Source organism: Ceratotherium simum, chromosome 22 (assembly GCF_057802395.1).
Source record: "Ceratotherium simum simum isolate JZ-2026a chromosome 22, ASM5780239v1, whole genome shotgun sequence".
Taxonomy (NCBI): Eukaryota; Metazoa; Chordata; class Mammalia; order Perissodactyla; family Rhinocerotidae; genus Ceratotherium; species Ceratotherium simum.
Window position 1 is genome coordinate 41,545,775 of NC_141921.1, and position 12,954 is coordinate 41,558,728.

The 12,954-nt window shown below is 48.2% G+C and overlaps 1 protein-coding gene across 8 annotated transcripts in view; it reads right to left on the reverse strand.

The window, feature by feature from the left end:
• The window catches only part of VPS13D (vacuolar protein sorting 13 homolog D), a 255,871-nt gene extending 250,224 nt beyond the window's left edge, over positions 1 to 5,647 (reverse strand). For all 8 annotated transcript variants that reach the window (XM_087446782.1, XM_087446786.1, XM_087446783.1 and 5 more), the window contains exons 1-2: positions 5,573 to 5,647; positions 2,234 to 2,406 (exon numbers count right to left, since the gene is read on the reverse strand). In XM_087446782.1, the coding sequence (XP_087302908.1) occupies positions 2,234 to 2,330 (97 nt within the window). In that variant the 5' untranslated portion in view covers positions 2,331 to 2,406; positions 5,573 to 5,647. The remainder of the gene's footprint in view (positions 1 to 2,233; positions 2,407 to 5,572) is intronic.
• Between the last annotated feature and the right edge of the window lie 7,307 nt (positions 5,648 to 12,954).

Genomic DNA, 12,954 nt, shown 5'->3' on the forward strand with positions numbered 1-12,954 from the left:
TAATGTGTTTAGTCCTCAGAACCTTATGAGATAGTTAATATTATCTCCAATTTACAGAAAGGGAGACTGAAGCATGAAAAATTTGAGTAATTTGCCCAAGTTACTGGTAAATGGAGGCAATGGGATTCAAACCCAGTCTGGCCACAAAATCCATACTCTTGACCACTATTTCAGTCTCCTCTGCACCTCAAAGCATCTAGACCAGTACCTATTTGCAGATGGACTGAAATATCATTCTTATTCCTATCTAGTACCCTCCACCCCGCCCCCAAACACTACTTAACTGTAACTGAGGCATCAAGATCAACAAAAAGTGTCTTTACAAAGCCATCCTCTCAGTACACTGCAATGCTCCCACACTCTTCTGGGCAAGCACTGTGATGTGCTTTGGATCCATAAGGATGGGGCACCATACTAACAGAAGTATGAAAGAAAAAGCATTTTTTATTCTGCAGAGAAACATTCCTCAAATTCCACAGGTTCATTAAAAGCCACAGAGAATATTTTTTAGAAAGGAAATAAGCATAGAAAAGAGTTTAAAGCATCAGAGAGATCCACATAGTTGTCATTCCAAGATATATTCTGTCTAAAACTGCTGAGACTAGAACTCTGTTATTAGTATAGACTCCAGGATAGATCAGATAGCACCAACTTCTATTTATTCATTTCTTCAGCAAACATGCTCTTACTATACCACTGTTAGCAAGCCAGCTCTTTTATTAGCAAGGTGATAGTTTGCAGTTCTCTTTCTAGGCCGTTACCTGCCCTGTACAACCTGGTTAGCTTTGTTGTGTGTATGAGAACTTCAGTAAGTAACCAAAGTGGTAAACTTGACAGTACTATTGTACTTTGAACACATCCTCTTCACTTTGCACTCAGCAGCTCCCTGCTAAGGACTGGAGGAAAAGCAGGAGGAAGAGATTAGGAAAGAACCCACTTCTGTTTCCAATGAAAGGGAGTGAGTGGGAGGGGCCATCATGACAGTTCCCCGCAGTCTATCGCTGCCACAATCATTTTACTGGTTTAGATGGTCAGACAAACCTGGAAAGCAACACTTCTGGGGACAGGGGAACCACTGGCACCCTATTCTCAGACTACACAAACATCTGTACCACTGCTCTCTCTCCACTAACCTGTCCTGGTCCACTTGCCAAAACTCACACTCCCAGGAAGCTGAGGTCTCCACTGAATTTGAGGTCTCCTTTCCACTTTCTATGATTCTACGTCCTTGCAGACTGACTTTATCTTCTTGCTCTAGATTTGTTAAAGAGTTCCATTTTGAGCTGAGCAAAGAGAACTTACATTAAAACTAGGAGAAGGAGAAAAAAGCAGTTTTCCAGTCCCCACCCCAAACCCCTAGACTGCACTTACCAAGTATAGGCCTGTACAGACTAAAATGTCTCAAGTTTTGGGTACTTTACTACTAAGGAAGACAAGACCTCAGAAATTCTGTTGAAGACCTCACAGTAACATATTTTAAAACTTCTACTATATGCTAGCAGGATAGCAGCTTTAAATGTCACACCAATTGATCCTTATAGCAACCCTGTAGAGGTATATCACTCTCATCTTCTAAAGAAACTGAGGCTCAGAATTTCAATGACTTGTTCACATAGCTAAGAAGTAACAGCCAGATTTGAAGCCAAAGCCAAAGCCAATGAGACTGTCACTACATCATGGCTGCCTCCATAAAGCTTCATAAAGCTAAAAAATTAACTGGGATAAAGCAGTCACCAATAATATGTTTTTTTTATTTAACAATTCCCTAATGGAGCCGGCCCGGTGTCGCAAGCGGTTGAGTGTGCACGCTCTGCTGCGGTGGCCTGGGGTTCCCTGGTTCAGATCCTGGGCGCGCACCGACGCACCGCTTGTCAAGCCATGCTGTGGCGGCATCTCATATAAAGTGGAGGAAGATGGGCACAGATGTTAGCCCAGGGCCAGTCTTCCTCAGCAAAAAGAGGAGGATTGGCAGATGTTAGCTCAGGGCCGATCTTCCTCACACAAAAACTAATAATAATTCCCTAAAATCTACAGCAGTACAGCTACATACTTAAGTTACCCTGTGATAATAATCAGTGTCATAGGCGAGAACATATTTCCCTTTCACATATATTTAGTACAAAGCCATCTGGGCATTACGGTTTATTATTCTCAAAACAACAAAAAGATTATAAAAAAGAGAAATGCCACATGCAAAGGCATACTTCACCAAAAAAGAGCTCTATGTGCTCACCTTTCAGAAGTGCAACAGACAGCTGGTCAGTGTTCAGGTTGTTGACGTATTTCCCCAGGTAGGTGTTAAGAACCCAGGCTACAAGACCTTCCAACATGACTATATCCTCAAGACAAGGTGTTTAAGAATCATGGATCATTCTTTATTTCTCTCTCTCATGGTCACAGAAGAATCTATGAAAGAAAAAAAAAAAAAAAAAAAGAAATCAACAGAAAAACCAGATGATTTTCTAAGCTGATTTCCTATTCTACCTTCTCTGAAGGCAGATGAATGCAAAGCACAGATTTAAGAAAAGGTGGGTGAGAAGCACTGTAAGATGCCCCATTAGTAAATGGAGGGCAAACCAACATATCTACATTTTGATGCAGCTGCAAGGAATAGTCACTTATAAATTTACCAAAAATCACCTACAATTCAAAGTTGTGTATCTTTTCAATGCAACTGATCATTAAACTGTTTGCTTTTAGTGGTTCACCTTGGGACTAGACTGTCCTGATCAGAGGTTCTCATCCAGGTGTAATTTGGCAACGTCTAGAGACATTTTGGTATCCTGTGGGTAGAGACCATGAAAGCTGTGACGCATCCTACAACGCACAAGACAGCCCCCACGACAAAGAATTATCCTGCCCAATATGTCAACAGCGCCACAGTTGAGAAACCCTGCCCTAGATTAAGGTGAAAATGCCCTAAGAGATTGTATCAATGAACTTCATATTCTGCAATGATCCTCTTTAAGCCTTCCCTAATTCCATTTTGCAAATTTGTTCATCAGGATCATTTGTAAAATAATATAAATGGAAGGGAGAAGGCAGTGGTTTATCATTGTACTTAAATGTCCTGGAACTGCATTACTGGTACCTGGGCACCAGATGATGCTGATACAATGAACTATCTTGGTCAGTAATTACAAACACCAGAAATCCTCCGGTTCCAGCTACAGTACTGACATTCAGTACTGGATTACTACTGCCTATTATAATAACTGGTATTTATTAGTATTACAAAAAATACATAGATTATTTTTAGTATTACAAAAGTTAACATGAGGGAACTTCAGGCACAAAAGTTTAAATGGGTTCCGAGATTGCTCAGCTAGTAGATCCCAATTAGAACTGTGAGCTCCTGGGGCCGGCTGGGTGGGGCAAGTGGGTAAGTGTGCGTGGGCAAGTGGGTAAGTGTGCGTGCTCCGCTTCGGTGGCCCGGGGTTCGCAGGTTCGGATCCCAGGCATGCACCAACTGACTGCTCATCAAGCCATGCTGTGGTGGCGTCCCATATAACGTAGAGGAAGATGGGCACAGATGTTAGCTCAGGGCCAATCTTCCTCAGCAAAAAAAAAAAACAGTATTGGAATCAGATGTTAGCTCAGGGCTGATCCTCCTCACAAAAAAAAAAAAAAAAAAAAAGAACTGTGAGTTCCAAATCTTGCTCTGAACCAAGCCCATCGGACACCAGCCCACCATGCTAGACACTCCAGATTTGCTCTGGCATGCACTGCACTTGGAACCAGCCCCGTCAGGAGCCTTTCCAAGCACTCTGCCCCACCTCCAGTGATTCATCTCAGTGCCAGAAGATACACTTACCCCAAATGAAAGGCTGCCACTCGACAAAGACCCAAAACACAAGGCCCTGTAAGAGTTAACTCAACCTCCAGGAAAAATTGACTTTTATTTGTTAACAGTGTCTTGCACTTCCAGAGGAGGTTAACATTTTTTTTGTCAACAATGACAGTCAAGACAAATAAGTAAATAAATAGCATTTGGTGAAATACTAATTTCTTTCCAAAAAAAATTTTTTTAAGCTACATTTTGTGTAAAACTTGGAATCTGCTAGAGATTATTAGGTATATTTATTTAAAGAAGAGGTTACAAGAACAAATTTTTAAAAATAAGGAGTGTTTAACAGTCTGAGTAAAGGACACATTTCTTTCTTATAACTTTAAACAAGTAAATCTGTGACAACAAAGCAGGAACCTGACCATTTAGTCTTACTAAGGAGACTCCAAACACACTTAGGCAAAGAGCCCAAGTCAGAGTACTCTTTATTTTTGAATACTGCCATTGATTTCGGCCCTAAATGCCAACAAACTCTGAAGTGCCAACTACAAATGGTCTCCCAGTAAACAACTGTCGGTTTGTACACAAGATCAGGCCCTACGCTACTTCCCCTGACAATGGAAGAATGCACAGCACAGATTAAAAGATGGGGTGAGAAGCGCTGTAAGAGGCCCTGGTCAGTAAACTGAGGCCCAAGCCAGCAAGCATCAATTAGCTCTGCTAAGCATCTAAACCAGGCTTGAGGCCACTTCAAGGATTCCCTTAAGGAATCCAGTGTCAGGAAGGGCCGCCAGACTGGCCAGAATCCCAAAGTGTTTACACTCTGGTCCATCAGGGCTTCGAGGCAGCTGCCTGGCACTAACCCCTACCTGGCCTCCCCTAATCGGTGGGACAGGTGACACTGGGGATCAGTGCTCAGCCCACGGGCGGGCAGACAGCCGGGCGTGACCTTGAGCCAGGCCCCTCCCTCGAGGGGCGGCCAGAGCCAGGAGTAGGAAGGACTGGCAACTGGCCCGGGGCACCACTCCCCGAGGCTGGAGATAGGAGGCCGAAGGGGGTGGGTGCCAGGCCCGGGGCCCCACAAGAACGGGACTGCCCAGAAGGCCAAGCTCCCACAACCCTCCCGCCGCTCCTTCTGCTCTCGGAATCCTGAGCCCCGCTCCAGGGGCGGAGACCCCACCTCCCAGATAAAGCCTGGAGGGAACGGCGCCCGGGTCCCACACCTGGGAGGAGGGGCTCAGTCAGGGCGTGACACCGGGGGGCGAGGAGTCAAGACAGGTTTGAGGCCTGATGTCCCCATCCCAGAACGTGACCCCAGAAGGCTGGTGAAGGGGGCGGTTAAGACACTCTGGAGAACTGACTGGCGCGCCCCATTCTTGGGCGTGAGATTGGGGAGCTCGCACACTGGAGTCCCGCATGGAGACCGCGGCTCAGGCGGCGAGCCGCGGGCTGACACCCCCCAATCCCGGGCGCCAGGCTGCCGGGACCCTGGAAAGGGTGCCGCGTCCGGCGGGGACTCGGACTCCCCCGGACACGGACGCCGGGGTCCCGGGAAGCTCAGGCAGCCCGAGCCTGTGCCTGGGGTACCTGCGGGGACTCGGACGCAGGAGGCCCCGGGAGGGCGCGGGCTCGGGGCCGTCGGGGGCTCGGACGCCCCAGGGCTCCCGGAGAAGCTGAGACGGCCCGAGGGCCGGACGCCGGGGTCCCCGGGCTCCCGGGACCGCGCTCCCCGCGGGCGGCCCCGGCCCCCAGGTCTGAGGCGGAGCCGGCCCGCCTGGCCCGTACCTGTCGCTGTCCGGTCCGCCCGCCCCAGCCCGGCTCCGCGAGCCGCTTCCTCCCTGCCGCTCCTCAATGGCGATGGCGCCGGCGCTCCGGCCCGCCCCGACCCGACCAATCGAGCGGGCGACGGCCGGCGCCTGGCCAGCCGAGCGCCGAGTCATCGAGGAGACGCCCCCTGCCGCCGGCCGCCGCTCCTGCAGGGCTGCGGATGCTGGCGGGGCTGAAGCGGGAGAAGGGCCCCACCAGCCCCATTTCACTGGGGGGAAACTGAGCCCCGGGGGAGGGCAGGGCCGCAAGTGAGTCTGGCTCAGACAGTACTGGAACCCAGGATTCTTCCTTCTGCGACGCCCTGCCTTCGGTCTGGCCCACCGACAGTGGGTTCTGCGCTTAGCAGACACAGGGGTCTGTTAAAACATGATTCAGACCATGCCACTTCCCTGCTTTAAACGGCTGCCCCGTCACACTTAAATTAACACACGCCTCGTTACAGAGCCGACACCAGATCTCACTGAATTTGGTCCGTTCTTATTTCTGCGACTCGCTCCCTGGCCTCTGCCCCAGCGTCTCTCCGCTCCTGCTCCGGGCCATTCACTTGCCATTCTCTCTGCTTGGGATGCTCTCCCCATAGACCAGTGCTGTCCACTAGAAAGAAAACGCAAACCACACACACAAGCCACATCGTGATTTTAAATTTACTAGCTGGTACATTTTAAAAAAGGAAAAAGAAAAAGGTGAAATTAACAATACATTTTATTTAATCCAATGTGGTCAAAATATTATCATCTCAACCCGTAGCCAACAGAAAAAATTATTAATGAGATCTTTTAGGGTTTTTTTAATAGTAAGTTTTTGAAATCTAAAGTTTTTTTTACACTTAGGGCACATTTCAATACAAACTAGACACATTTCAAGTGCTGAATAGCCTTATGTGGCTAGGGGCTACAGAGCTGCTCTGGATAGTCATATAGCAGACTCCTTCCTGCTTTAAATATTCCAACTCAGAGAGGATTTCCCTGCTCCCCTATCTAAAGTTCCCTTCATCCATTACCCTGTGGTATTTTCTTCATAGAACTTGATGTTACCTGAAATTATCTTATTTGTTTGTTTATACATATGTTGTTTTCTTTCCCCACCCTGAAAGCAGAGATTTTCTCTTTTTCACAAATGTTTCTTCAGTACCTAGACATTGCCAAGCACAGAAAAGACTCAATAAAGGTGCTATGAATGAATAATTGAACAAATGAACACTTCATTCTTGCCTTATCACAAGAAAGGCAGGAAGAAACCCCTCAGGCTCATAAAAAGTCAGAGGATGCAGGACACAGGATGGCAAGGTTGCAATAGTGTATTTACCATAATAATTATCAACCCTCATAATGCTAAGCTAATGAAGGTGATGGAGGTCCGACTCACTCCTAGGCAAGGCCTGGGTTCCTGTGAGGTGGGTTCAACCTCTCAGAATCTCAAGGCTGGGTTCCCTCAGGGGCTGAGGTTTGGGCGTAAAACCATGGACTCCACAGATGGAAGGCAGAAGGAAAGCAGTCCATCAGAGCTGAAGGATCCGAGTCCAAATCATCCAGTACAAAGACACCTGGCCATACCCGGAGAGCTGGCTAAAGATGCAGATGCCAGGGCACCATTCGTTCAACTAGTATTACTGCAAGTCTTCGTGCCCTGGCTTTCTTATCAATCTAAACATAGATACAGCTATCCACTCCTGGGTATCTACCCAAGAGAAATGAAAGCACTTGTGCACACAAAGACTTATACGTGAATGTTCATAGCAGCTTTATTCATAATAGCCAAAACCAAGAAATAATCAAAGTGTCCATCAGCAGGAAAATGGATAAACAGGTTACAATATCCCCATACGATAGAATACTACTCAGCAATAAAAATTTAAAAACTACTGATACAGGCCCCATCTTAGAGGAACCTCAAAAGTATTAGCTTTGTGAAAAAAGCCAGACCACAAAAGACCACATACTGTAATGTTTCCATTTCTATGATATTCCAGAAAAGACCAAATTAGAATGGCATAAGCAGGTTGGTGGTAGCCAGGGGCCGGGGGTGAGGGAGGGGATTGCCTGGGAAGGGGCACGAGGGAAGTTTTGGGGGTGATGAAACTGTTCTATGAAGTTTTGGGGGTGATGAAACTGTTCTATGTCTTGACTGTTGAGGTGGTCACAAGGCTGCATGCAGTTGTCAGAATTCATTGAAGTGGGCTCTTAAAATTGGTAAATTGTGGGGCCGGCCCCGTGGCGTAGCGGTTAAGTGTGCGTGCTCTGCTGCTGGCGGCCCGGGTTCAGATCCCAGGCGGGCACCGATGCACCGCTTGTCAGGCCATGCTGTGGCAGCATACCACATAAAGTGGAGGAAGATGGGCATGGATGTTAGCTCAGGGCCGATCTTCCTCACACACAAAAAAAAATTGGTAAATTGTGTTTTCTGTAAATTATTCCTCAATAAAGCTGGCATTTTAAAAATCCCTGCCCTCATAGGGCTTACATACCAGCAGAAGGAGAGAGACGGACAATAAGCAAAGTCAGCATAAAATATCAAGTGAACAGATGGTGATAGGTGCTGAAGAGGAAAAAATGCAGGGAAGCATGTAGGAAGAGGGGTAGCCAGGGTTTAGAGGAGTGGACAGGGGAGGCCTCAATGAGAAGGTCTGGCCACCCAGGGCTTCTAATTCAGTGAGCCTGCAGGGGGACCCAGCCCCCCCAGGTGATGGGTTTGGAAAGGCAGTGCTGGTCCAAAGCCCTCATTGTACAAAAGGGGAAACTGAGGACAAGAAAGGGGAAGGGACTTACTCAAGGTCATACAGAGAGATCATGGGACAACCCAGGTCTCTGCTGCAAATGTGAAGTGCTCTCCAACAGGGCTACAGCCCTTCCTGCACCAGCCCACTGCCCTGAACTGTCTTCAACCATCAAAGCAAAACTTACACCTGTTGTGGGGGAACCAGGGGACAGAGAGGTCAAACAATGGCCTTGTCAAGGGGAAGGGTTGTGTTGGCCACGGGGAAGGTCCTCCCTTGGTCCCCCACCCATGCTGTGGCCCCCGAAGCTGCAGGCTACAGACACGTAACAGGTGAGGGGCTACGGAATATGGGGGTCATCCCTAATTACCATCCACCCTAGACCCTGAGATGCTTGTTGGCCCAGGGGAGCCAAGTTTACTGGGACAGGCAGATTTGAGGAGCCCTGCTCAGCACTCCCTTCTATCAGGCCCCTCCCCATGTGGCCCAGTATATATCAGCTCCAGAATCACCTACACCAGAGGGGGTGCAGACAGGCAGCCAGAGCTGCTGCAGAAATGTTTCTTTGGGTCCACACAATGCTTTAAAATAATTGAAATTAGTTACAACATTTTTTTTTTTGCGTGTGTGTGAGGAAGATCAGCCCTGAGCTAACATCCATGCTGAATCCTCCTCTTTTTTGCTGAGGAATGCCGGCTCTGAGCTAACATTTATTGCCAATCCTCCTCCTTTCCCCCCCCCCCCCAAAGCCCCAGTAGATAGTTGTATGTCATAGTTGCACATCCTTCTAGTTGCTGTATGTAGGACGCGGCCTCAGCATGGCCGGAGAAGTGGTTCGTCAGTGCGCACCCAGGATCCGAACTGGGCCACCAGTAGCGGAGCCGCGCACTTAACCGCTAAGCCACGGGCACCTGTTACAACATTTTAAAAGCTGGAGATTACGCATGAAAATCTGAAGTTGGAGCTTCTCTAGAAAAATTGGGAGATTTGGCGACCAGTGAACCCCTACTCTTCCTATGCCTACATTCATTCATTCATTCATTCACCATTTACTGAGCTCTTACCAGGTGCCTTGCAGTGTTCTAAGCACATGGGGTGCATCAAGCAAATACAAAATAGACTAAGCTCTGCCCACTGGAGCTTGTGTTCTAGCCAGAGGAGCAGACGGCAAGCAAGAAATACAACAGACATGTAAATTATACAGTATCTGAGAAGGTGATATGTACTGTAAGAGTCCCATGGGGGAGGCAGGGATCTCAGGGGAGGGGGAGCTGCAATTTAATTATGAATTAATTTAATCAGATCTTGAAGACATTGAACTTCCCAGAGCAGCGCTGTCCAATAGAAATATAATGCAAGCCACATACATCATTCTAAATTTTCTAGCAGCCACATTAAAAAGAGTGAAAATAGGGGGCCGGCCCCGTGACCTAGTGGTTAAGTTCAGTGCAGTCCACTTCAGCAGCCCAGGTTCAGTTCCTGGGCGTGGATGTACACCACTCATCGGCGGCCATGCTGTGGCGGCAACCCACATGGAAAGTGGAGGAAGACTGGCATGGATGTTAGCTCAGGGCGAATCTTCCTCAGCAAAAAAAAAAAGGAAAAGAAACAGGTGACATTAATGTTAATATTTTATTTAACCTACTGTCTCCAAAATACTATCATTTCAACACATAATCAATATAAAATTAATAAAGAGATATTTTATGTGTATGTTTTGTACTAAGTCTTCAAATTTTGGTGTTTTGTATTGAGATGTACTTCACACATCTCTGCTGAGACTAGCCATGTTTCAGGTGCTCAATAGCCACACATGCCTACTGGCTCCTGTGTTTGATGGCTCAGGTCCAGAATCTCTGTGAAAATGCAGACAGCCTGGGCAGAGGTGGTACTGTCACTCCGTGGGAAAAAGGATCACGGACAAAGGACAGATCACAGCTCAGGGGCCAGCCCCCTCATTTTACAGATGGAGATTCTGAGCTCCAGAAAGGGACAGCAGCTGCTCTAGATTCACACAGCACGTTATCAGTGGAGATAGGGTGGAATCCCAGGACTCCTGACCTTTAGGTTTGCCCCAAGCAACTTCTCAGGCCAACCTCCCAGCTTTCGGGATGCTGCCCTCCTAGCTGGTTTCCTAACAAGGAGCTCCAGGTGGGGCAGAGAAGTCCCTGGAGAGAGAGCACTTCCCCTTTAAATCCAGGCTGCGATGACTTTCTCGTAGAATTCTACAGAGCTGGTCATCAGGAGCCTCCCACAGTCAACAGACAGCGCACCCAACTCGACTCCTTAGATAAGTACCAAACCAGCGGGCCCTGCCCCTCAGTGTCCTCCTCTGCAAAGCAGGGATAGTGTGTACCTTGCCTACATCCTAGGGCGGTTATGGAGATAGAATAAACACAACTCAGTTTCCCAACTCCTAGACCGAGCAACGCCTCACACTCCCTGGCTCGGATCCCTCCCATCACGCTGAAAATAAAACCCAATATCCTTTCCGCAGCTTCTGAAGCCACCCTCTCTGACCTCATCTCCTATCCTACCCAGAGTCCCAAGGCTGTCCCGCCCTCCCTTCAGCAAGGCCTCTGCTCAAAGGCCAGCTCCTTGGAGAAGCCCTCCTCAACCCACCTTGCAAACTATCAGCACCCCGCTTGTCTCTGTCCCCTTATGTTGCCGTAACTTTCTTCTTAGCACTTACTGCCGCCCGGTATAGCCTACAGGTATTTCTGTACGTAGTCCCTCCTAGTGTCAGCTCTGGACAGGGACCCGGGCTGTCCTGGACTCTGTTGCATCCCAGCACCTACACACACACAAAATAGCAACTAATATTTGCTGAGCACTAACTATGTGCCAGGCACAGTTCCAAGCATTTTACAGACAGTAACTCATATAATCCCTCACTCCGAGGGAGGTACTATTTTAATCCCATTTTACAGATAAGGAGCGTGAGGCACAGAGGAGTTCATTAACTTGCCTGAGGTCACACAGACAGGAAGTGGTGGAGCCAGGCTTCACACCTGGGCAGGTGGGCTTTGAGAGCCCACAACTCTTGACTTCCATGCTGATCCATCAGAGGGCTCCATAACGATGATGAATGCATGAAAAGTAGACGAAGAGAAATCAACAAGTTGCTCCCTTCCCATCCAAGCTGGCGCTGCCTTAGTGAAACCACTTTTTTTGTCCCGGGTAAAGAAAAGACAGAGGCAGGAGAGGCTGCACCTGGCCCATTTGGACTGGATAACCCATCAGGCAGGCAGCTGCCTTCAGTTGTTCCAGATTTACCCTGTGTTATTGTGATTTATAATAAGAAGTATGTATTTGGTCTTATGTCCTCTGTTCCTGGCTCACAGCTCCTAAAACCTTTGGAATTTCCTAAGTGACAAGAGCAATGGGATCATCTTTTGTTCTAATATTTGTTCTTGTGGCCTCAGTTCCTGAAATAGCTCCAGAGCCATAAAGGTGAAACCCGTGTCTTGTTAGTCTTGTTATTCATACCAAACCCCCCTTTCAACCACACCTAAGTTTATGTTAATGAGGCAACATTTGGAAAGCTCTGACGGATGGAAGCTGGTTGCCAGGGGAACGAAGCATGTGATTAAAGCGTTGGAACTTTCAGCCCCATCCCCCCTACCTCTAGGGTGGGGAGAGGGGCTGGAGGTTGAAGCAATCACCACCAACCAACGATTTAATCAGTCATGCCTATTAATGAAACCTCCGTAAAAACCTAAAAGGATGGGCTTCAGAGAGCCTCTAGGCTTCTGAACTTGTGGAGGTGCTGGGAGGGTGGGGCACCCAGAGAGAGCATGGAGGCCCCAGCCCCTTCCCACATAAACCTTGCCCCGTGCTTCTCTTTCATCTGGCTGTTCCTGAGTCTGAGTTGTATCCTTTGTAATAAACTGGTAATCTAGTCAGTAAATTGTTTTCCTGAGTTCTGTGAGCTGCTCTAGCAAATTAATCAAACCCAAGTTGGGGTGCAAGGGAACCTGATTTAGAGACCATAGGTCAGAAGCACAGCTGGTAACCTGGACTTGCAGTTGGCATCTGACATGGGGAGGAGGGCAGTCTTGTAGGACTGAGCCCTTAACCTGTGGGACCTGATACTATCTCCAGGTAGATAGTGTCGGAATTGAATGAAATTGTAGCATGCCCAGCTGGTGTCACAGAATTGCTTTGTGTGGGGAAAGAACCCACACCTTTGGTGACCAGAAGTGTCAGAAGTAGAGGACTGAGAATAGAGGAAGAGTTTTCTTCTGTGCCCCCTGCCTCTGAATCACCTGTTATTACCCCCATTGTGTAGATGGGGAAACTGAGGGGATAGTTGGGGCAAGAGAGGGAGAGGTGGTAACAGAGCATGACAGGAGTGAGGTTACAGGGAGAAGCCACTGGAAGGGAGTTGGGGAGGAGGGAATACATGCCTGGCCTTGCTCTCCTCCCACTCTCCAGTCTCCTGTTAGTGTCTTCCCGTGGGCAAACCTTGCTGGAAGCCTCAGGGCAAGCGTCTGGGGATGTGGTCTGCAGAGGGCAGTCTCCCAGGGTACAGAGAGAGGAACTGGAGTGGGTGGGTGGAGAACAACCAGCACATCGCCGGTCTCTTTGCTTCCAAGCTGTCCTTCCCTAGCCATCCCCCCAATGT